General features: G+C 39.9%; 1 protein-coding gene across 28 annotated transcripts in view; it reads right to left on the reverse strand.

Moving 5' to 3' along the window:
* The window catches only part of LOC311256296 (uncharacterized protein), a 137,050-nt gene that overhangs the window by 92,683 nt on the left and 18,617 nt on the right, over nt 1–25,750 (reverse strand). For all 28 annotated transcript variants that reach the window (XM_084351202.1, XM_084351200.1, XM_084351199.1 and 25 more), the window contains one exon: nt 14,939–15,045. In XM_084351202.1, the coding sequence (XP_084207328.1) occupies nt 14,939–15,043 (105 nt within the window). In that variant the 5' untranslated portion in view covers nt 15,044–15,045. The remainder of the gene's footprint in view (nt 1–14,938; nt 15,046–25,750) is intronic.

The following is a 25,750-nucleotide window of genomic DNA, read 5'->3' on the forward strand; positions in this document are numbered from 1 at the left end:
GGCTTTTATTGCAGCAGTCTTTAATGTATACTCTGAGTGGCTGGTCCGGCTAGGAAGCCCTGCAAAGAACTGTTGGAGTTGATGAGGTAGTCCAGCTGAATGATATACATCGCCAGCCACAGGCGAGAGCTGTCCATTAGTTACAGGGGTTCCTGTAATGCCCAGCTCCAGTACATTATTTCCAAATGCATCAGTCAGCGTCGTGCAGCACAGATAAATTCTAATGCTTAAGATCTGTAATGCATACTCTCACCGCTGCTATATTACGCTGCAGGTTAGGAGGGCAGGAAGAGAGAGGGGGGAAAAATGTAATTTATTTTTCACTGCAGCCAGTATTCTTCCCATTAGCTTCAAACGTGAGATAAGTTATGGACTTTAACGAGCGCCTTTAGCCACCAGAGCACGCTGCACACAAGACTGCAGGCAGTAGAGGTGGGCCACGGCCTCAGGGAGGGGGGATTGGCAATTTGATTGTACAGTGCTGATGACCAAATACAAGTACCTTGCTGTGAGATCACAATGCAGCGTTCACCGGAATAGCAGTAAAAACATTCAATCCCAATACCAAGAAAATCTCATGATGCCATATTTGCATGCATCACATCTGCATACACATAAAAAAAAATTCAACTGGCCTAGACGTCATACAGATTATAGTCCTAACAAGCTGCTGTCCAAGGTAAACAATTTAAAACAGTGCCGATATGCAATTAAAGCACAAAAGGAGGCCACACTGCAAATGTTACACGGCACATAGATGGACTCAAAGTGGGTAGCTGCCTGGGGGAAGCGACCCTTCACCTCTTCCATTCAGATTACTTTTTTGAAGCATGTAGTGGAAGCTTTGGCTCATCCCTACCACACTCACACTTTTACCTTTGCCAATCAAATGTCATGGCTGAAAAAAAAAAAGCAGAGCTGTCCTGACCTTTTAAAGAGCTCTGGGATCACTTTCTGTGTTTCTGATAGCTGAGATATGCCAGCTGCAGGAGTTAGAAGAGCACGAACACACGCACACACACACAGACAGTCTTTCTATAGCTAGGATTGCCAGATTACGCTAGAAAAGGTCATACATATCTTACTTTTCTGTATTGTTGCTGCTGTTAATAAAAAACAACTAAATTAGTGAGGCTGGTTCTCACAATTTCTTGACTGTTTTTACATGTCAAGGGTCCCTGTCTGTAACAAAGTGTGTTTGGTATTTATCTTATCACACACAATGACAAAATATTAGGGCTGCATGAAAATTACTTTGAATTTTGAATGACCTGAATCACCTTGACAGCATCTTGCAAAATAGCGGGGATTATCATTAAATAATTTAAACAAAATAAAATTACTTCTCTCTGTAATTAATATCCACACTTCCCCTCACACAGTAAACAATGTGTTTCATGATCAAAAGGAATATTCAATTACTAAGCCCATTTGCAAAACCAACAAATGTGATACACAGTGTGAAACAATTTATTGTTCAGCTCTCCACAATACACAATGCTCATGATCTAGAGTTCATGTAAACAATGGAAAGATAATCCTTGGAAACCAACAGATTTAAAGCAATCTCTTGTTCAGCCTGTAACATTTGCCCTGAAAAATCCACAAGTATTACGGGGATATATCAGAACAAAATACTCTTCTGATGTGTTTACATGCACACGTGCCTTCTCTGTCCTCCAGGATTTTTCTCTTCTTTTAGCAGCCTTGAGCTGTAGCTGCTTATCCCCTGGTATACATCTTAGTGTCAGTTATCGACATGTGACTAATTAGCTGTGGGCCTGTAAGGTTTTCCTTCAGCTGCAGTGGGAAGAGTATTAAACATGCATGATCAATACTCTGTCTAATGCCCAGCTATCATACGTTGGTATCAGTTCAAACTCTTGGACTAGTCACTCAATCATACATGCATTCATATTTTTAGCCATATAATTAATAGCATTTTACACATTTTTAGTGTACATTAACACATCTATGTAAACTTGTCATGGTATATAAAAAGATTTAGATGAACTATAATGTTATTAACTTAAGTCCTTCCTTAGTAGTTGCTTCCCACTTACATGCTTATTCATAGACTGGAATCACCACTAAAAATCAGAATATATCTCACCAATCTGTTAAACAATAGGCCACTCCAAGTTGTCAATAACTAAAATTAATCATAAAATATTCACCTATGACTCTATGAAAGTTTACAGAGAAATAACCGTGAAAATGCAACAGCATTTAATACAACAATTCAGGCTAGTGTAATTCTAGATAAATTATGTCAGGAAACAAAAATCCACTTATGGTGGTCGGACAACTTTCTTAAAAAAAACTATCTTTAAATTTGACTGATCCATGACAATAAGCAAAGCATATAGAACAGAGCTGCCCAATTTTTTTTACAAAATGTAAACTTTATGGTGGGTCACGTGCTAAGAGCAAGCACCTATTGTGTTGGCTGTTAAGATGCAAAATGGAACTGGGATCCAAGTTCCCTTAAATGACTGACTTCCCCAAAGTATCACTCTGCTGGCTGTCCTAATTACTTAAAATTAATTCCAAGAAACAGCTGGTGGCCCGAACAAAACCTTATGGGGGGGCCACTTTGGACAGCCCTGGGATGGAATAATTAAGTTCTGCACTGTTGTCAAAATTACTACATTCATTTTAAGCAACAAATACTATTGTTTGTAACCTAGTGTGTGGTAACAACATATAATAGAAAACAATTCAATTGTATCCTAATGCAAATTAGTCTTTATATAGCATCAGATGATTTTGTAAAAATGTATAAAGAGGATTCAGGGTCGATCTTGCAGAGGTTCATGTGCATTTTTATCAGAACCACTAAGTGGTGTTAGCATCAGAGGCGGAGGCTACGTTGGCAGAATATATGAAGAAAGATGGCTTTTTATTTATCACTATCCCACCTCAACCCCAACTAGCTGCAGGCTAAATAAGAAAAGACAGCAATTCTATGCACAAGTGCCATGTTGTCTCATCTTACATCACATCATGTGCCAGCTCTGTTTATCCCAGCAAAACTGCTGGGCCTTTAACGCAGATGAATTATGAAGTGACTACAAGACTCTTAATTACCCCATCCACCCAGTCTGAATAATGCAGGATTCTGCTTACAACCATGTTAGTGCACATTGCATGCAATACTTAACATAACTGCTTAACACAGCCCTGGGCTCCCATAGACTGGTGTGTATTTCAGGATTAAACTCATTAGTGATGTGTCTGCATGTGTGAGTACACAGATGTGTATGCTACCATTGACTATGACATGTGGCGCATGCTAAATGCAGCCATTCAGGAAAGAAAACATGTGGCAGTGGACATGTTTACCCTCTGGCACTTGTCTCTGGTTCATCAGGCGTGAGAGGGCATGGGGCTTTGGAAGCATCCGCTGGTAAGAGTGGAGTGTGCAGTGAGGCAAAAGACATACATAAATACGTAGCCGCATGCACGCAGACACATGCAAATACCTGCACAGCACGAAGACTGCCACCATGAATGTGAAAATATAATTATGCTGCCAGGACATTGAATTTATCTGCTGTGCAATGACAGACATGAGTCGATGATAGATACACAGAACTTGGCTTTCATGTTGACATCGCAAAGTCTTTCTGATCTGCTGGTTCATGCACAGTGGGATGAAGATCTGCTTGGTGTACAGCTTGTTAAACACTAAAACAAAAACGCTGAGATACAGTAGAAAGTAGTAGCATTCTCCGCAACTGGGCAGGATTATCATGCAGTCAAAAAAGGTCTCAAACAGAAGACAATTTCTATCAACCCCCTTGTCCCTGGACAACAGAAACTTTGTTTGGGGCGAGCGTAGATCTTTCCTGGGATGCCTCCGGAATGAAAGGGATTTTTGTATGTACTATATGTTTGCAACCAGGCTATGTATAACTTTGACTTAGCAAATGAGATACTAAGCAGTCACTACAACACTGTAACTATATTTAGTAGGAGACCTAGGAAAAATATGACATTAAACTCTGAAAGGACACAGTAATGTCATTATCGACATGTTACGCACCCTGTATTTTTCCCAGATAATGCTACATTGTGACAAACAAATCCGTCTTGAAATCTACAGGAGTGCTAGTTCACTGTTAGCAGCCGGTGGCCAGGGGAGTCCTGCGGCACGAGCTAAACACACAGCCGGAGTGTTTCTGTTCAGAGGAACACGACGAGTGAAACAGTGAACTGCAGTTTAATGTGACAACGCAAGTTTACAGTTAAAAAATGTACTGAAGTAGTTACGGTGAGTACATTTGGAGGTAAGAACATTTGAATGCTAATTCGTTTAAGTGTAAACTACAGATGATAATAAAGTAAGGAAGCAACATTTTCATTTTCGGAGGGTTTAAGGTTACCTTGGCACAGTTAAATTGTTTTGTGGCAAGGCTCCTGGACTGTCGTGAAAAAAGTTAGTCTGGAGCCCTGAAAAAGGGCACATGAAGCTCTGACCTCTCTTAGACAGTGTTTCTGTGTTGTCAGACCAGTCAGTGGATGTTCTTAGTTCTGTTAAGCAGCAGCTTCATTTATACGATTTAACAGCCCTCTCCATCAGCTGGGAAAATGCTGTTGGGTTGTTTGAGAAGTTTTGTGCACCTCCTTAACACCACCACAGACAAACTCTGGAAGGGCTATGCTCCTATTGAGTTTGAGGTCACAACAGAACAAGTGAACAGAAAAAGTGATCCTGTGTAGACTCCTGAGACCATGCAGCATGTCCAGTGCACCACTCTGGAGGCAAACTATGACCTTTACAAGAGTTTAGTCTATAATCTAGCAAAAGTGATGTCCTCCGACCCTGCATGAGTGTCTTGAAGGGGATTAGGAAAACACTGCAGATACAATAAAAATATATAATAAAAAAAAAATAGTATAGTGGCTTCTTCAGGTAGGAATTAAGACTTCTGGGCTAATAGGCCAATAGGCCAATTTTTCTTTTCATTGCTTCATCAGTCCAAAAAAAAAAAGGTCATAACTGCTACATGCACTTAGTTATTATTATTACTACTATAATATGTATGATCCTAAGGTCTGGTTCTCAATGTTCTAGGATAAGAGCCATAGCAGTAAAAAATATTATTGTGGGATGCCCTCATGTTTGCAAAAATGCCAAAAGGTACAGTCATATAAAGTTACTGATGTTTCAACGAAATGTAATCAAACTGTGAATTAACTTCAACTTTTAATTAGGAAAAATTGTAAGATTAATTCTACATTTAAACCAACATTTGTAAATTTTCAGCCCCTCAACAGTTTGAGCTTCAGTACAGTGTAGTCTTGAAAGCTTGAGCAGCGCTGACACTGTGAAGTACAGAGGATTGTGGAGTGCAATTAAAGGAGTATCGGTCAGTGTAATGTACTCTCTTCCTCTGCCAAACAGCCTCCTTTCCCAGGAAACAGTGCCAGCCGGATGATCTGGCAGATCTTTTTTTCCATTTTCATTGGAGGCTTACACAAGAACTACTGGGCCACGAATACACACTTGTCCTAGGCCTGCACAATTATGGCTAAAATGATCACCACAATTAGTCTGCTCAATATTTTTGATAAAATGTCAAACTATTTGGCATGAGAAAGACAGACAGCAAGTGAATGTTAAGAAACATAGAAGAAAATCCATAATTCAATACAGCAAACACAGTGAAACATTCATATACACAGCTATCAAGTCAATTACTGCCAGGTGACTATACCCACACCTTGTCTAAACAAAATTCACCCTGACATAACACAATTACATTATAAGCACAGATAGCTTTTCAGTTTGCATCACATCCTAAAATCTTTTTTAAAACCAAAATGGAGAGTTTACTCAACATGGAAAAAGAGCAATTATATCATTACACAGAGAGCACAGGCTTGTTCAACACTGTGTGCTTTTACATAGGCCGGCTCCATTACTCATGGATGGACTGTATTTATGGATAGACCCATTTGCGTCTCTGTGATTTCAGATGCTGTTACCAAGAATGCTAAAACCTTCATGCGAGTGGAACAAGATTGCCACTTTTATGGGAACATCTTGTACTGAAATAAATCCTTACCTACTAATGTGTGCTGAGGGGTCAAGGGGTGTAAGCAGTGTGAAGGGAGCTTTCAGTGAGAGAAGCAATCTAGCCTTGCTTCTCATTTATGCCTTTCCTTTAATACACAATGACTTCCATCATATTATATACCATCATACATACAATATGATTTAATAAGTGCTGCAACTATGCTCCAAAACTCAAGCCTATTATGAGACCTAATCATTAACTACAACCCATATTCATCAAACATCATGATTAGATCCATTAATAAATACAATTTAAAGAGATTCTATTTCGTACGTTCGTTCCCAGATTTCGCTATTGGTTTATTCCATTCAGACTCTGCCTAGGCATCCTGAGAATGAGTGCTGCCCTGCTGTTTTGAATGCTACCACCTGATTTGGCAGCCAATTTGATCCATCTCAGGGTGCCAAGGTAGAGCTTCAGTGGCAAAGCCCGTTAGAGGGGTATGTCTTACTGGACAGCTGGACTGTTACATCCGAGTAACTACTATTTACTATGTGCTTGTCTGCAGACCCCACTTGAAACCATATGGGAGGCCCCAAAATGTATCTTGTTTTTTATATAAATGGACCTACATGATTAGTAGGAACCAAATTATACCCATAAAATAATGGCCAATGCTAGCATCACATGAGGTTTATTACCACAAAGGCAGAATCTGGCAGTAAAAAAAAAAATGATGAGGGCTTTTTACTTTAATGACTGTCTCAACATTCTGAAAGAAATTATTGAGTTCAAGACCCGCAGACTGTAGTAATGACCCAAAGGTTGCTCAATATATCTCACTTGTAAAGGGGTTTTAGATTGAATTCTAGCACAACTGATAAAATAGTTTTTCTTTTCAAACATACATTAACATATGATAACCATTTAAGTTTGAGAAGTACTCATTTTAAAGTTTTAAACTTCTAACAACATCTACAAAGGACACTTTTACCCTCATACCTGGATAAATAATTGAGTACCTTGTCCTGTCCTTGTTCGTTTTCTTAAGTGTGCACTTTACTTGATCCTTTCAGATTGAACAAAAGGTACTTCTTTCCTGAACAGCTCCTGCCCATTATTGCTTTAAATGACAAGTTATGGAATAGGGTGTATTGTGAATTGTGACAGAAAAACTGTATGAAACACATTTAATCGATTAGCAGTATCTTTTGATTTTATTCATCCAAGGACACTGTCAGTTAAAAGGGCAACACTTTTGCACAATGCAAGATAAAAACTTTCAAAAAGAAGGCTGTTATTGTAAGCTTAGATGTTAAGAATTAACAAACAAAGGATTCTAGAGATAACCTACATTCAGTCAGATGAAAGAAAGGACAGTGGCCCCTCTGATCTTCACGAAAGCTATACAGAACAGTCAATATGTTGCTTTTTGGCTTAGCCTACCCGACAAAAAATAATCCTGCAGATTTTCTTGAATAAAAACAGCATGATGACTAGCGTATGATTTAATAATATATACTCTGAAACACAAGTAAATCACAAATATTGTATAAAACAGCACAGGTGGGTCATAAGCACTCTACTTCTCCATTGATGCTTGTTGCTATGGATGCCATTTAATCCTACTGTGTAACCACTGCATCTTTTGCCTCAGTTACTTAGATAATCAAGGTAACTCAACTCAATGCAGGTGGCAGTTTTCTACATTGGCTGCAAAGCGAAAACAATGTGAAAACAGTCCCAGTGATACCTGAACATATATCATAGCATTAGCTACTTCAACATCTCCTTATGAATGGAGTTGGAATTGGAATGAAGAATATGTTGTGATTATTTCCCATTGTCCTGTTTGACATAAAGCAGATAGCTGATTTAAAAGGACTGTTCTGTTTATTTCTCATATACATTTCTACATTTCTATTTATGACCCACTAGAAGTATGTGGCAGTATCTACAAAGTCCTTGCCCTGTGCCTCTGTTATCTTATTTTGGTGTGTTTGGGCCATTTCAGGGCCACAACCTTCAAATAGTTGGGGTAGAGCCTCATACCACTAATAGTGCACACAGTGAGAGGGTGGGACTCATAGCAAGCAGGTGCTAGATGCCATGCACGCATCCACGAAGAAGCTACGAGATGGGGAGCAACGGACACCTTTTACTGTTGTGTTCATTAACCCCAACTGTAGTAATCCTACTCATTCTACCTTCAATCAATATTTTAGTCAGAGATGATAAGAAACTCTGTAGAGAATCACTTTTTGTGAAACGCACAGAACACACAATTTTTTCTGTTTAAAAATTAATATTGACGGAAAATTTCTAAATAGCTCAGGTTCAATTCTTTGGAAACTCGCTGCTTCTTATAGGCAACTCTTACTGCCAAATCTTTGCCATTACTACTTTGGTCAAGCATAAAATACCTTACATCATAGAACAAGAACAAAACATATGCATAAACTAACCTATATCACACATATGCACACACACACACAAACCATATACAAACCAGCACGTGTATGAACTTCAAGCTCATTTCCTCTTTCACTTTCAACTTTAACAAAACATACATTTGAAAGGACATCAGGCAGCAGTGTGTATCTCACAATTTCAACAGAACTTTAAACAAGGGCTGCACAATCTTGGAAAAAAAAATTACTTTGTGGCATTTTGGTTTCACGTGTTATATATTGTTATATGAAAAAAATACAGAAATATTTGCCAAATAACTTGAATACTTCACTAGAGGCTATGCACATGATGTCACAGTAGCTGGGCAAGTGAAATTGCTTATATTTATCAAGGGCTGCAATGTTAATGTTGAGTTTGACTGCCGTGACAACACAAAAAACACATCAAAAATGTCAAAGAATTAATTTGGTTTACTTGACATTGCGCATCCTGCAATGTGACTATTGCACATGCGCACAATGCGATGTCAATGCTTAAACAATATATTGTTCAGCCCTACTTCAAACTTAAGTTACAGTAGAACAGTGGTTCAGAGGAACTGTGGGGTAGGTCTCCCTGAGGTAGTATAGAGTCACATCAGGAAGAGCGTGGCTGACCAGGGGAAAAACTAATAGTAAAACTAGTAAAACTAATTGAATGAATGTTGCCATTTTTATTAGGGAAAATAAATGAGCAAGAGTTTGTTGATGCTATTATGTGGACCTCTATTTCACAAAAATTCAACTGGATCTCTATTCATAATAAATTGTGGGGCTAGGCTTGACCTTGTTTTGGCTTCTAATGGGGGGCATGACAGAAAAAGTTTGACAAAAACTGAATTAGAATTTAATTTTGTAAAATGAAAATAAAATCCTACTTAATATTATTATTACATTATTACTGTTGTTACGATTACAAATGTTAATAGGACTATAACTAAAACATTTTTTTAAAAACATAATGTAAATCACTGGTTCACCCAAACATGGGCAGAGGTGAAAGTAATGCTTTAACTTATTTTCATAACAGGAAAGAAAGTGTAATATGTTCTATATAGTTAACATAGAAAGGTGTATATAAGGAGAACCAATTTGTGCAGTTATTACAACCTGAATGTGAAATTCCTGATGCATATTCAGAAGCAGTACAAATATTCCATATTAAAGTGAGTCATTCATTAGAGATAATGAAAGGTCTGAGCAGTATAATAACCTGCCAGTGGAATGCTAATTCCAGAAAATAATTGCTCGCAGGAATACCATGCATACAGAAAATTAATCTTCGCAATTTCACTGCGCCATTATACACAAGAAAAAGAAAAACGGGAATAAAAAATGCAAATTGGGAACCTTGACGACATCAAATAGCGTTGGTTAACAATCTTGATAATTTATTTCAGACAGGTCAGAGAGTTAGCAACACAAACCACAATCAAGTGCAAGATAGTAAGAACGATAGCCAAAAGATAAAATTACAGAACACCGGAGAAGGGTTGGTATTTTTCCATGAGACGGTCCTCTTTCCTTCTTCTGATCCAAAGTCCCGAAACACCAACAGAGGTGACACACTCCACTTATTTTAGCATGTGTTGAAGAAAGTAAGAGAGACATATCATGCAGACTTACATAATGCCATCTCCTTTGTCTCTTTTGCGCTTCTCATCAGCACACGTGCACCCTTACACACACGAATACATGTCTGCTGTTATACAATCACTGTCCGCCATGGAGGGAACAGATGCCCCTTCAGGCTCAGGAGGTGGGCATGCTCACTGTGTTTGTGTGAAATGGGACCGTCTTGGCACAAACACCTTTCTACAATCACAAGCTCGACAGAGTCCAAGTGTGGGGAAATGTAGAAAGAGTGCATTCCGACTTCCAGGAGCAGTTGATGCAAAAATATGATGACATGGAGTCTGGTATTTCTCTGAGAACAGGCCCTGAGGATTCAGAAAACAAACAAGGTTTTTTTGGTCAACATTCATGTCCTCAATGAATTGGAGTGCAGTGGTGAAAGCCTTTTCTCCATTGCTGTCCCCCGTGGCTTTTTTCTCCGGAATAATGTAGAACTGTCTCTTTAGCCATTAGCCCCGCATCAAGTATGCAAAGCAGGCCAATCATCACAAACGAGTCGTAATGGAATAATTGCGGCAAACAGAATCCTGCTGGGGAATGAGAAGCCCAAACAACTGGTGTGCAATTTATATCACACATCAGGATGTGTCTGGTCCTAGTCTCCCTGGATACAGCCTAGATGCTCTGTGCTGGGCTTGGCTGGGCTGAGTGGTGGCATCCCAGGGTATTAGTGGAGACTGACTGGAGCCCACACACGCATGCCTTGAGATACAGCCTCTCTCTCCTGTGTTTCTCTCTCTTCTCCATCCCACCCAGCACTCAGCTGGCTTCATCCAACTGACTCATGAGGAAATCCTCCACAAGAGGAAAAAGCTGCCAGCTCCAATGACAGGAAAAAAAAAAATTCTCAAAAGCGGGCATCAAAGAATAGGGAAAGAGCGCAGAACCAACGCTCTCGCAACAAGACAAAAAGAAAAGTCAGAAATCGCTGTCGCTCCGCCCAGTCAAAATCTTCCGCCTTTGTTTTTTGTCTCTCGTTTTATTTAGTTGTCGCAGTTGTTTTAGAGAATTAGCATCTGCTACTGAGCCTTTGTAGAGGGATTTACGTGCCCCCCTACACATTTCTCCCATACCACCCATTCCCGCCCCTTCCCTGCCTCCTTATCCCTCATCAGTCTGCCAGACAAGTTTTTCCCACCCAGTCATAGTACCCAGCTCGCAACCCCTTTTTGTGGGTGTGCTTGTTTGGTGTGGGTCTGGTCTGTGAGTGTGGTGCATGTCGTGCCAGCTTGGATAGGAGGAGAGAGGAGGAGGAAAAAAACTCTTTGTAAGTTATGGGAACACTATGAGACACAGACGCAGGCGCTCATAAATTATACGGTTCATTTGCATATTCCTGGCATAAGACATTATGCAAATACTGGATAATTTGCATAATGGATTCCTCTTGTTGCCTCAATTGCCCAGTTGCTGCTTTTTATTTAATAATGAAAAAAAACAAAGAGTGTGAAACAAGAAAGAACAGCATGTTTGAGCCCTATGAAGCCCTTTGCCACTTCTTCCCTAAAACACCAGGCTGTGAAAGACTTTGAAGAGGAGGACAATTTCTTTGTTCAGATTATCTTTAATTATACAGCCACATAACCAGAAGTACATACACGAGTACAGTATGAACACGGACATAAGATAGAGAATGTGTAAAAATTGATACAGCGATCGGATGAAGTGCGCCGCATGGTATTTGTGAGCGTTCGTAAATTTCTCTCTTAATTAGTCATTTCTACCTCGACTATTAGAGCAAGCCGCAGCACCGCTAATTAACAGCAGTGTGTATCCTCTCTTCAGTGGGGAGGGGGATTTTATTAAATAATTTAACTATTTTTGTCTTCCGCTTTTAACCTCATCAGCTGCGTACCAAACGACCACAATAAAAATCTGCGAAAGGGAAAAAGCAGATGTGGCCAAGATAATTATTTAATCAAATATGCGCTACTGGCGAAACAGCTAATGACAAGAGAGGAAAGATAATTACCGCACGGATACACAGAGCTTTATCAAAATTGTCCGAATAGACAAGTCATTTGTTTACAACCCGCTCGTTACGTTTCTTATCCATGTCCCACAAAAGTAAAGCGGACGGTCGCAAATGCAGCTTAAAAGAACAAATGATCTTGACATAATTAAAGACAATTACAAACAGGGAGAGATTGAAAGGAGGCGTGTGTGGATCTGGAAGGGAGGTAGGGGAGTTAAATGGAAGTAAATAAAGAAAAATATGTAAAGGTGGGAGAAAGAGGACTCTGATTATTTATAAAATGTCAGGACAACATTGTGCGACGGGATAAGCAAGCAAAACATCAACTTCACTCAGCTACAGTCGGATAAGCAGCTTGAGATTCTTCACTGTGTACTGTGGCTGTGGCACATGCAGGCACAGCACAGTTTTGTTGCACCACACCAGGGCTGCAGGTTGTGGACCGAAGCTCTCTCTTTCTCCATGCAGGACCAATGCAGAAGAAGGGCAAAGCGGAGGTACAGCTAATGCCAGGCACCGGGGTTGCAGGGCGCTAAGCAGTTTGCCAGCCGACTTACGAAGACCGTTAGAAGAAATCATCAGCTTTAGGAATCAATTAACCTAAATGTTAATTAATGTCAAGCCTATAGAAGAAAAAAGGGAGATGGAAGGCGGGTGTCCTGGGCATGTGGAAGGAAAACTAGGGAGAGGAGGAGGGTGGGTAAGAGAGGGACTGAGAGAGAAAGGGGATGGGCAAATAAGGGAAACAAGGAGCGAATGCGGTTGATGGCAGAGAGAAGTTGGCACAGTGCCATCCATTCAGTGGTAGCACCAAGGCGGACTTCTGTTCGCTCTCTAGGGTAGATGGTTAGATGTAGCCTGGGAGACAGAAGGGTCCTGTCGTCATTTTGGTAGCGTCACATGCTTCAAGTTTTTCTTTTATCTTGTTTTTTTGTTGGTTTCTTTTTTTAATGGATGGGGTGCTGTCTTATAAATACCAGAAGTTGAAATGAAGATACGGCTATACATCATCCTTACTTCAGTACCGCCTTGGAGGACAAGTAAACATCTGCTGACGAAGACATCAAGAGGCGACCTACACCTGAAGAAGCTTGGGAGCTGCCATCAGATGGATTTAACTGTTACTGCATGGCACCATGATGGAAGTACAAGGGTGGATATAAGGCATTCTAAAATACAAAAAACTGAGTATCAAAGATTAGATGTAAGACAGGAAGTGAATCGACAGTGATGAGTGCCACATGCACAAGTACGGGAAATTCCGCTGGCACTACATGGGATTAATTAAAGCGATGGAAATTCTACTACAAAAACAACAGAAACTTGATGTTTTGTTGTCCTAGTGATTACAGGGGGGTGTGGCAGTGGCACAAAAGGAAGCTCCTCCCACTCACTCCTTCTTGCTCTCTCTCTAACCATCTGAGGCACAGCTCTGTGTGCCAGGCAGCAAGCCAGCCATCTGGGCAGGAGACTCCATGCCAACTCATTCGTTAGCAGTAAAGGACGTACCCTTGGATTATACGGGCGATGACAAACACCATTTCCATCTCACGGGCATTTATGGACTTGGGTTAAAGTCATTGGTTTTGGAGGCTGCCCAAGGAGCAATTATTTGGCACTTGCGGGTCTCAAGTGGTGTGCCAGCGGGAATGCGATGGCATCACATGGCACGAAAACTGGTGAAGACCGAGGGAGATATACCACAATTAAGCCAAATCGACACAATCGGACGCCCTTCACGTATCAGTTGCCAAAAACAAAAGAGAAAAGAACAAACAAGAGACATTGCAGCACCTGATATGACTAATTAGGGAAAAATTTGCTTCGTTAATTAGGCTGACACTCTCAATCAAAGGAACGAATTAAATGATCAACAAAAGAAGCATTAACGGGGATAAAGCAACAACAATAAACAAGATGAAGCAAGACAAAAGCGGCGAACTGTCCAACTATTAGTAGAGGGTGGGAAGCGAGTTCCTCTTTTTGTGCCAACTCCCTTCCCCCTTTACCCCACATTTTCCCCAGTGTAAACTGCCATTTCTTATTGCACTGGCTGGCAGCCACATTGAACATCTACCACAGGCAGTGCTGCAACAGACGCTGCCAGTCTGCCAATCACTTGTGTGCCTGCCTACAAGAGGAGGAGGGGGGAAGAATGGACCTGAGGGACTCTGCCTAAAGCTCAACAGCAGCTGTTTACAATGTCACAGACACAAAAGGGAGACAAAAAATGCAAACATGAGGATGCATACTAATGAACTGCCAAAACAAATTATAATCAACGGACAGACAGGAATTAATTAACTTTTTTTTTCCTCTATTTGAACTTGTGCTGATCCAAACTAATCACACATCCTGTGTGATTAGTTTGGATCACTGGAGCAGAAACATTTTAAAAAGTGATAAAAAGATCAGAATTTTTTCCATCTGCAGCAAGCCAAAGAATAGTAGAGAGGAATGCAGGCATTCATCTGCGATTCATCTACATTCACAGCAATCATCATGGACTTGAATTCCTATAGGTTCAGTAAAGTATCCAGCAGCATGAGAGCCAAGTGAGAGAGGTGGCACGGACACAACAAAAACCTAGTGGAATGGGTACAGAAGGCACAGGAACAAGGAGGCAACCTGAGTTCAGGAGACACTGAGGGGGAGGTGCTGGCCTGCCTGCAACCAAACTGGGGGTAGTGAGGCCGTGGGAACTCATTACATCCTCCACACCCACACCCCACATCTCCACGACTTTTTTGCCCCCATCTTGCCAACCATCCAAAAGAAATGAACAAACTCCACCCTTTCAGGATTTTCGCTCCTGCGCTAAACTATCATAAACAGATGCAACGCAGACCTACCAAACGGCTTGAGTTGCGGTTCGGGGTATTCTCTGGGTCCAGAGGAACGTTTTTGTGGTTCCCGCGAGGTCTGCTGGCATCGGGCACGGAGCCAAGGATGGGCATCGCTGCAAAGACACACAACGGAGGCTTTCATTAAGTTCGTTTTCATTGTTAATATGCACAGTCGGAATTAAAACAGTAATTAGCAACGCAAGGATTTTTATCAACTGGCATCCAACAATATGTGTTTAAATTTTTTTTCAACTGGATTTCTTTGGACAAGAAGCATGGTTGTGCAATATGAATAATTAAGGAAGTCATCCAAAGGGAGGGATTATAACATCTTTGTGCTTGCTACCAAACCTTGGCACTACCAAGATGTCTGAATCTGGTTGTACCACCACTGAGGAGGGACCGCATAAAAGATGGCATCTTTTTGGGCATCTGAATTGTGATCATCGCGATCGCAACAAATACGATTAACAAATTAATTTGTAATTGGTGCCGTATTTTTTTTCCATATTCATAACGGGGAAACGTGGATATTCTAATCTTTCGGAGCTAATGAACTTTGGATAATCACCCTTTTATTTAATTCCATGGGGGATGTTAATTGTGCAGCGTCTTCATTACACAAATGGATTACAAAAAAAAAAAAAGAGGGCTTGCACGAGAGAGCAGAATGGAATGGGGGGTGGAGTGTGTGTGCATGTGTGTGTGTGTGTGTGAGCGAGAGAGAGAGAGGGAAAGCAAGAACGGGGATATTTTTCTTCCTTCGTTATATGCCAGTAGTCAAATAATGCCACAGTACTTACAAACAAGCAGAGAAAAGCTCCTGCATTGCCAGTGATGTTCATGTGCTCCCTCTTGGAAAACCTGCTCTCTTTGCTCTCTGCCTGCTCTCAAGAGCACCAACTCTCACATATGAAGACATCTGCCTTTCCTGGTTCTGGATCTTACAAAACTGGAGCGAGAGGAATCCTTCCTGGAATCTAACTTCTCTCGAACTGGATATTACTTGTGTTATTCAAATGATTAGTGCATTAACAGCATTGATCTTTATTAGAGTGGTGTTGGCGCCTGGCCGAAGCGGAATGCAGAGGAGACAACAGACACTGTGGCGGGCACTGGCTAATGTCCTCTGTGCTTAATCATCCTACAGCAGAATGGTTTTATGCATATTTCATTTGCATATCATTAAATCGCTAAGGCATACGGGCAAATGGCAGCGGAGAGCGAGGGACTGGAAACAGAAAAGCATAAAATATAGAGGAAAAAAAGCGACTCATTATGCGATGACAATCTTCAAAGCTGTGTGCCTGGTTTCTGGCAACCTGCCAATTCGTTTAATTCAACATTAATTAAAAAAGTCAGTGCGCTCAACCTTTCCGACACGGATTAATTGAGCACCTTACAATCTGTGCAAGGAGCCATTCACATACAGTGAATATGTGTTCACGTAGAACTAATGTTTGTGGAATTGTAAATGGAAAAGAAATTAGATTATTACTGCGATTTCAGACTTTCGGATGAAATATTTGTATGTGACCAGCTAAATCATGAATACAAAAAAATAACTTGTTTAAATGAACAATTCACTGTTTATTTTGTGAGAATTTATGTACAGGTTTTAAATGTTGTACACATGTGGGCATTGCAGGTGACTGTTGACAGCAGGTGAGCCAGGCTGGCTACAGGCTAAGAGACTGAGGACTTAAAACCTATTTACTTCATGGGAGTAACTGAGGCTTTTCTGTTCTATGTCTTTTCCCATGATCTTCCTACACAAAAAGTGTTTCATGTTATTCCTCACATAAACATTCCCCAAAATAAACCCCACACCAAAACCTAAACTCTCGTCCAGAACCAGGCCCATTATATTTGGATTAATAACACACACACACACACACACACACACACACACACAAACACACACACACACAGACATACTGTGAGATGAAACAAATTTCCACCTTTTATGAATTTGCAGAAGAAAAAAAAAACAGCATTCAGAAAGTAATTGAAGAGAAACACAGTGACCCACTTTAGCACTTTAAGAGTTCCAATAGGTTTGTTCTGCCTCCTCTTAAATTAATCTAATTTCAAAATTTAAAAAAATGTGATAATATTAAAGGAGAGTACATAAAGCCTCTTTCGTAAGAAATCTTCCAAAGGAATCAATTCATAAATATGGATTACTGTGACATTATGGCAAAACATTAAAAAATAAAGAATGAAGCCAAATTTAAAATTCTGTTTTTAACTGCACAAAATCAGCTCTCATAAAAAACAATAACCCCGTGAGGTACAACATTAACAGCACAGAAAACAATTCCGCGGTAAAATTTTACTCCACAGAGACCTGTGTATCTAATTGCGGATCTCTTTTCCAGACATCCTTGCTTAATTCTTCCCCTATGCAAGGCAAATCCCCCCCAAGCCAGAATATTCAAATGAAGTGAGCTTCACGCCTCACACAATTAGCCATGTTTAGTAATTTGAGAAATGATTGCCGCAGGTGCAAAGAGGAGGGGCAGCACAGACGGGGGAGCAGGCTGGCAGGGGAAACCCAGTGAAGTGGGTGGGTACAAGGCTGGCGCTTTGTAACCATGGCACATGCAGATGTCGCTGTAGTTCTTCCAAAAGCCTCTACCAACCAAGCGGGAGGGAGGTAACGAGGAACTCGTTTGGCATCACACACCTCCACCATGCGTTTCTAAGGAGGAGTGTTAGAGTGCAAGGCTGGTGGAGTGTGGGAAAGGGGCTGGCAGCCAGTGCCAGAGGTGCTGACGTGGGTGAGACCAGGGTTAAGGGAGATCCTGCCCTGCATAAGGGAATGTGCATGCAAATAGCTATGGTGGAGCATAGGAAAGGTTTAGCACCACCACTGAGGTGTCTGTGAATTTTCAAGCCTGTCATAAGATGTAGACATTATGCAGAGTGCTGATATTAATATGCATGCGGGCCCTCTTTATTATGCAGCTCAGCGTGAGGTAATATTGCCGGGCTGTTCTGCCATGCTTTGGTTACTGTCTGAGAATGTTATCTCTCACTGAACAAACACAGCCCTTATTTCCTCGCCCTCCTGTGAAAATGTTTAATTATCGATGATATCCACAGAGGTCAATTTGAAAAGGAAACACTGACTCTCAAGTGACGAGCTCCACCATTGACAGGGAGAAAACTGACAATGGCAAATATGTCAGTAGGATGATCATTTCTATACATTATCTATGTCATTTCATGTCTTCTTTTACCCAAAGCCTAATCAATGCATATATTGAATAAGAGCGATATTTTCTATTTTTGGACAATATCCCATGCACATTCTGTATCTGTTTTGTTCAATACTTCGGAAATTTGAACAAAAGATTATATATCTTTATGTCTGTACTTAATAAATAGAAATAATCTAGTTTCTTACATTATTTTATATAAAATTACTGTACCTGAAACTCAGCCTGACTGTCTGTAAGTTAAGGGTCTTCACTAGAATCAAAAATGACATTAAGTCTGTTTACATTAAATCTGTTTCATCCAGTGTGGTGCATAAAAAGTTTACTTTCTAAATACAGCACAATATTCTCTTGACAAAAGGTTTTTCTTTTTGTTTTAAACCTTTGTTAGGGTAATCAGTATATTCTATAAAAAAAATATTACGTTAAAAACGTATCAATAATTACTCCTCAGAATTTATTTACAAATATTCTCCAGCAGAAAATATCAGCAGGTGTCTCTACAACCTACAGTACAGGTAGGTCCCATGATAGTTCACACAGACAGGTTTTTGCTCCACCTCATTTCTTACACTAATAAGTCAGCTGTATACCACACTGGGTCAGTGTAACCTCACCTTAGCATTTGCACAGCCATGACGCCTCACCTTTTGGTTTATCACGCAGACATAGAGTTGGTAGGAATGAACCCCTCCTGTAGTGAAATCCATGCACCTACTGTACATGCATGCCTCAGCCAACTAAATCTCATGCCAACAATCACATACACATGTACAGATTCTCACTGAGCCAAACGGTGAAGCAGCACTATCTCTTTAACCACCATCTTGTCTGGGGTCTGCAGATTAATTGGTTCCTGGTAATTCTATCAGATTAGTATTAATACGCTGTCACTGGGGCAATGGAGGTGACCCACTGTATCTAGCTGGCTCACCATAAACTAGTGTGAAGGTCAACTGTCAATCAACCTACACAATATGATAATCAGTCTCTAAAGTCAGCATGGGGATGCCATTAACACCAGCAGTAATGGCTGATGAAAGAACTGTCATAACGGCAAGCCTCCAGGGATGAATGCTTATGGATTGGCTGGGAGCGGAGCGAAAGAGGAGAAGGAGGAAGCTCAGCCATAGAGTGAATCTGCAAATTGTGAAATCTTGTTTTTTACAGGTGCGACTGTGGCACTGCACATTAGCAACACCTTTTAGCCAAGAACACTATTTAACAAGCATGAGAATATTAAGCAGCTCTTTAATGTCATCTTGTTTTTTAAATTTATAACAATTTAATGTGAAAGCTTCAAAGCCTTCTTTTTTCAGTGAAACTACAAGTGTAAAATGACCTTGCGCTTGAAGGACATGTCGAGTAGGAAGTTGACTATGAACTCACTCCTCTAACAGAGCAGTCCTTAAAGCATACTATGGCTGTCAGAGAGATAAAATGTACCATCAGAGTGTGACTATTCTGCCTGGTCTATTGAGAAGCTGCTGCCTGTTTGCCTGTTTCAGTGAGGGTAGACGTGACTGCCCATGAGAAACCCACTGTATACTGAATAGAGTAGGCCATCCTAGGGGATATAGCCACTAAATATCCCTCCTGAGTCCTGCATGCTCACTGTATGTGTCTATGTGATTGTTGGCATGTGGACGATTTACTATCTGTGCAATAGAAAGAGACAAAATATATGAGAGGCCTGCCATGGCACCTTGTCCAGGTTAGAGCTTAACAAAGGAGTAAAGGAAAGGGAGTTAGGGGGAGGGAGGACAAGATAGACAGAGAGAGAGGGAGGAAGAATGTGAAAGAGAGTGCAGGAGATGAGACAGTGTGAAAGAAATGGTGTGTCTGTGCTGTGTCCCACAGGGCCTGAACTGGGCAGCTGGCAAGGGAGCCATTACATGCGTGTCTCTGACAGCTCACTCTCTCATTACGCCAGCAGACAGTTAACACCACCACTCATACACCCCAGCTTTGTAATGCAGACTATATCATCACCCACCACACACTTAAATAGTTATAGTGGCTGCTGTAATATACTGTACATTAAAGGAGCAACTGAAAATGCATGCTACTTTACATTTCAGCTCTGTAGAGCCACTTTAAGCCGAGACCATAGTTGATGTCTTTGCCTTAGTTAAGTCAGGTGGCGATGTCTTTTGAGACATTTGAGACAAACTTTAAGTTACCATAATGATATATCAAATGACTTTAACATTTTCATTTGAAATTAAGAAAGAAAATAAGCTTCGTAGTGAACTCACATTTTGTCGGTCAAAATGTGTGCATGATACCACATCAACTATTTAACATTTTTGTACCCGAAGAGTCTAATAAAAAGAGAAAGCTAGTACTGTTCACATCCAGGTGTAGTTTATATCGTTGCAAAACAATGACATTGCTGTATCAAACTACAGAAAGATCTGTAGCATCTTTAAATAAATTCCATTTAGAGTTGTTGATTTGGTGTTAAATAAGCTGCTGCAAGCAAATGTTGACAACCAAGCCAGAAGGAGGGGTTTGCAAAGTGCAAGGGTAGGAGATACAGCATCAAAACCAAATCACAGAGCCCAAATGATCTATGATTTGAACAGAACTGAACATTAAAAAAATAGAGTCAGTCACATGACACTATTTACCAGAAGCAGCAGGTAGCAGGAGGTACAGTGAATAAGACGGTATGTGTGAGACACTTTTGACAAAGCCGAATGTTGCACTTTGTTTCGTCATAAAACCTTCCCATAAGCCTTTTTGAATGTGCACACATGGTAAAGTTTATTTAGCTAAGAGTAAAATGCTCCTTGAAGTCCACTTCTCATGTAGTTTTCATCACCTTGTCATTAGTAGAGTCTCTCTCCTTCCACCTTTCCTGCCTCTTTAACCCCAGTTTTCTTCTATCCATTAATCTGTCTGTAATGGAATATGCTGATTTTACTTGGCTCATACCCATTACTCCCCTGGCTCTCTCTGCTTTGATAGCATCTTCCAGATGCATGATGGCTGCCAAGATGATCTCCCAGACCTCAGCGTGCTGGAGAGACCGCTATAGTACAACCTAGAACTGGATGTTTCCTGTCACATATGGTCATACTGATCTAATAATACTAAGTCCTTCTGAAACACTATGAGCCTGTGACACTGAGAACCTCTAGAAATTATATGTTACTCACAATTTACAGTACTGTCAGGAGACAACCTGTCTGGTTGAAATCTCCCCTGCAACACCCACTCAAAAGGAGCTGAGGCTGTGAATGTGGTGAGAAAAAGGCAAGGCACACTCATAAGAATAGAGCTAGGCAAGCACACATGAACATGACCTCTGCTGGATGTGGAAAAATTCTGCTGCCTCCACATTTTACTGCTAAAGGGCAATGACAGACTTAATTGGACTGAAAAAGACATTTCTTCAAGACTTTTTGGCAATTCCTCCGGTGAGGGTTATGAGAACTGCTCAAGAGAAGGAGCCAACTTTGTATTTGCGAAACAAGAAGATAGGGCTATAGGTATTATTCAACTCATTGATACAAAATGTTGGTATAATAAAGCAAACAATTTCTGCTTGGAGCTGTCCATGGCCAACCTCAAATCTTTCAAAACATGCTAAACACATAAAAATTTAACACAGGGAGGCCAAACATTAAAACTGGGAAAAAAATAAGATCCTCACAAAATGAGGGCATGTTCAAGCTAGCTGCAACAACACAACAACACATCTTCCTCCTGTAACCTCACACAATAACTGTTTTGGGTAGTCTGCTGCCTGTTGTGTGTTTAGACTGCAAGTCTGCATGGCTCTACTTATGTAGTTTCTTATACAGTCGATTATTGGTATGTCAATAGATGAACTGTCATTCCTTTTGTTAACAAGTTGGCAAGGATTGCACAGCAGTTTATATGTTCAATCTTAATTGAGTTTTTTCTGTCCATGTAACTCATCAGACTGGTCAGAGTAGGGAAACTTCTATTTCACTGTCCACTCCGCATATATGTCCAGCAAAGGGAGGATGGAAAGAAAAAACAGAAATACTATGAGGTCCTTGTTTGAAAATGATTGACACAAGGGGCTTGTAATAAGGACCTTGAGACCCATTTTCATTTTTCATTTTCCCACAAGCCAAAGACATAAAGCAGTGTTTTCAGTGCAAATCTGGAGAATTACCTCGATCACGGCCAGAACAAAAGGAGGAAATGGGCCTTTTAGAGCTAACAGCCTTTAATACCTTTTACTTCTTAGAACTTTTTATAGATGTGCCTTCTTCTTGTGTGTCGATTATGTGGTGCACAAAAATATTAGCCAATCTCTGCAGGAACTGAAAAGCCAGATTTCCCATGACCAAAGCACTTTGGTAATGTTGGGTTTGTCAGAGTACTATGGTGTTGCCAGCCTACCATCACACTAGTCACAGTGAAGAGGATGTGGAGGGTCAGACAGAGAAGAGAAGGTCAAGGAATATGAAAAAGGGACATCAGAGTGATGATGGGCAAGGCAAAGAGGGTAAGAGTGGGGTGAAACAAAGTAAAAATAAAAGGATGTCTGAAGGTGAGATAGTAACAACATGGGAGATAAAAAAGGGGTTGAACATAAAAATAAATTTAGTCTGGGTTATAGAGCAGCAGACTATATACATGTATCACATGAGCTTCATGCCATTTTTAATATGACACCTATGATCATGTCAGCAACACATACAACCTTCTGCAAAGATCTAGATACAATGAGGCACAAAAGCTCTAACTGAAGAACTAAGACTTGGATGAAAAACATTATGAGAGACTGACAGATTAAATTAATTGAAGTTGAGAATAAAAACCATGCTTAATGTGTCATTGTAATCAATTTATCAATCGATCAATCAATCAATCAATCAATCAATCTTTATTTGTATAGCACCAATCACAACAAAAAGTCATCTCGTGACACTTTCCAAATTGAGCAGGTGTAGACCATACTCCTTGATGAATCAGACTCCTTATACTTAAATTAGTTATCCTAGTTGATATAATTACATTTAAAAGTTATATGCTAAACAATGGAAAAGGAAAAATAGGCATGGCCAATATTTTGATGTACTGTGATTGATTTGCCCGCTCTGACAACACTTAGTGGCAGAATATACTTGTAGTGTGGCAGAGACAGTTGTAAGGGTTGATTCAAGTACAAACTCAATGAAAAATGGAAACACTGGGTCAAGGGCAGAAGAGAAGAGCATTACAAATGGAGGCATATAAGAATGATGTAGACCAGGACACCACAGAGACATATGTGCCAGGATCTACTGTAATTGAAGCTGCAGTGAGCACAGAATGAGAGAAATTAACAAGACAAACGTCCAGAAGACAGAGACAAGGAACTAAGATAAGAAAGAGTAAACAGATACATCTAAACACTCTTGAAATAAACTAGCTGTCTTCTACTTGGTGAGAAAAGACAGTCTGATGTACAACAGTGACAGGAAACGATGATATCCCCGGAGGCCAAAAGCTGTGGTTACTTTGAACAAGCATTCGTGTTAGAATATATGACTGTGATTCTATATGTGTATATATATATATATATAGGCATACATATATAATTAGATGATAAATTGAATTAAACAGCATAAGTCGTACCAAATGGAGAAGTTAAATGAAAACCTTAACATTCTTAATACCTGTCAAAGCATTATGGCACTGTAAATGTTCCCTTCCTAGAAATGACCACGAATAGTATAACCACATAGTATGGATTTTTGTAAACAACAAAATTGGTCATTTGTCAATGCCTTCCTGAACATCCCATATGATGTTCCAGAAACGATTTCCAAGAGCAACAGAAATGTCAATTTGTGCCATATGTACAGTATTTACAATACCACTTGAATGATACACTTATGTGGTATTATCTACTTTGTAGGAGACAAATTTCATTTGACTTGTGATATATGCCGATATTTGTAATGTTATTGATGATGGTGAAACGCAAAAATAAATAAATTAGTAAATAAAGGCAACATCCTATTTTTTCAGTCACCTTACAACAGTGTTCTCATCATCAAAAGGTGTTATGCTGCCGACCTCTATTATAACAGCAAACTGGTGTGCATGCATCACTTGAAAGCCCCAGCCCCAAGAAGGCTTCCAAGTATAGTCAGAAAAATAAACATACTATTTATTATTAAATCAATTAAGAGATAATAATATTTACACAAACATTAAATGATTGGAACAATGGGTCTTGTCATTACACATCAAATTGCCTTTCGCACAGAGTACACTTTACCTGTCAAACACAGGTGTAGCTACTAATGGCTTCATTTCATTAAATGTTGTGCCCCGTTATTGTGCATGCTGACTAAATGGAATGGCCTAAAACATCTAAATGTAAATAAAACATTTTTTTGAATAACATTTGTCCACAACCATAATAGAATATTAGGGCTGGGCTGATATGCCAATCTCGATACTGTCACAATACTTGGGTGCCAATTCAATATGTATTCTGATTCAATATGTATTGCCATTCTACAAGCATTGACCACGAAAAAAAGGGAAAAAGTTGAAAAATATACTTTCGGAAACTATATTTTGTGAGCCACATTCCAAAAACAATGCACATTACATGTCACTCTGCCTTTAAGTTTTATCTCAGCAACACTATTATATATTTATGTGGTAAATAAAATACTTTCTGAAGTAAACAATTTGGCTGTTGAAGCTCATAAGGCTAGTGCCATAAGAATAAAAGATAAATATAAAATCTTGGTTGTCTAAAATGACACCAGTGTAGTGAAACAATACATTTCAATGGGAATTGTATAACACATTACCCCAAGCTTCTTTTCTGCAGTAATTTTTAAAAGGGTTTCATATTGGTGCATATCAATCAAACAAGATATATGCTGATATCAATCTACATATCTGTGATATAGCGGTCAGGCTATATGCAATGTACAGGTGGGCCCAAATGGGCAATTCAAATGCACCAACTGCTCCTATCTTTATCCACACGTGCACAACACAAATAAATATCCATTTCAACACAACAAAAACACATACTTAATTATGAATAGAGTCTAAATCAATGTCTAGTGAGAAAACACCACCAACTCTTTGCAAGATTCATTTACGGGCAGGAGCTAGATGATTTGTTAAAAGCACATAAGACCCATTATCACATGGCACATTACATCATTCAATAGTGGCCCCACTGCAAATATTAAACCAAAACAAGGGCCTTTGATACAGAACTCTTCTTTATACCCTCCCTACAAGGCCCTGGACTAAATTGGATTTTCCCAGCACTGTTTCGTAATTTGAAACATCCATCATTTATTATTAAAGAAAAGAAATAAAGGGAATAAAGGAAAGCACTGCCTTTGGCAGCATCAGGAAGCCCCGTGCTAAACCACCACCTACAATTTTGTGCTCTTCCACACCCTAACCCTTTCAAAGCAGGTAACTTTTTATACTCTGTTAGAACAGTGATGGCAAGTCTGCTGTCTTTTGTTATCTTCTCAAATAAAAATATCTATGTAGTTATTAAGGGTTCTTTCCTTTATAATCATAAAAACAAATGGGAGAAATTCTGTCTCAGTCTCAGTTGTGTCAGTCTTATTGCTTA

Source organism: Pagrus pagrus, assembly GCF_965226575.1.
Source record: "Pagrus pagrus genome assembly, chromosome: 1".
NCBI lineage: Eukaryota > Metazoa > Chordata > Actinopteri > Spariformes > Sparidae > Pagrus > Pagrus pagrus.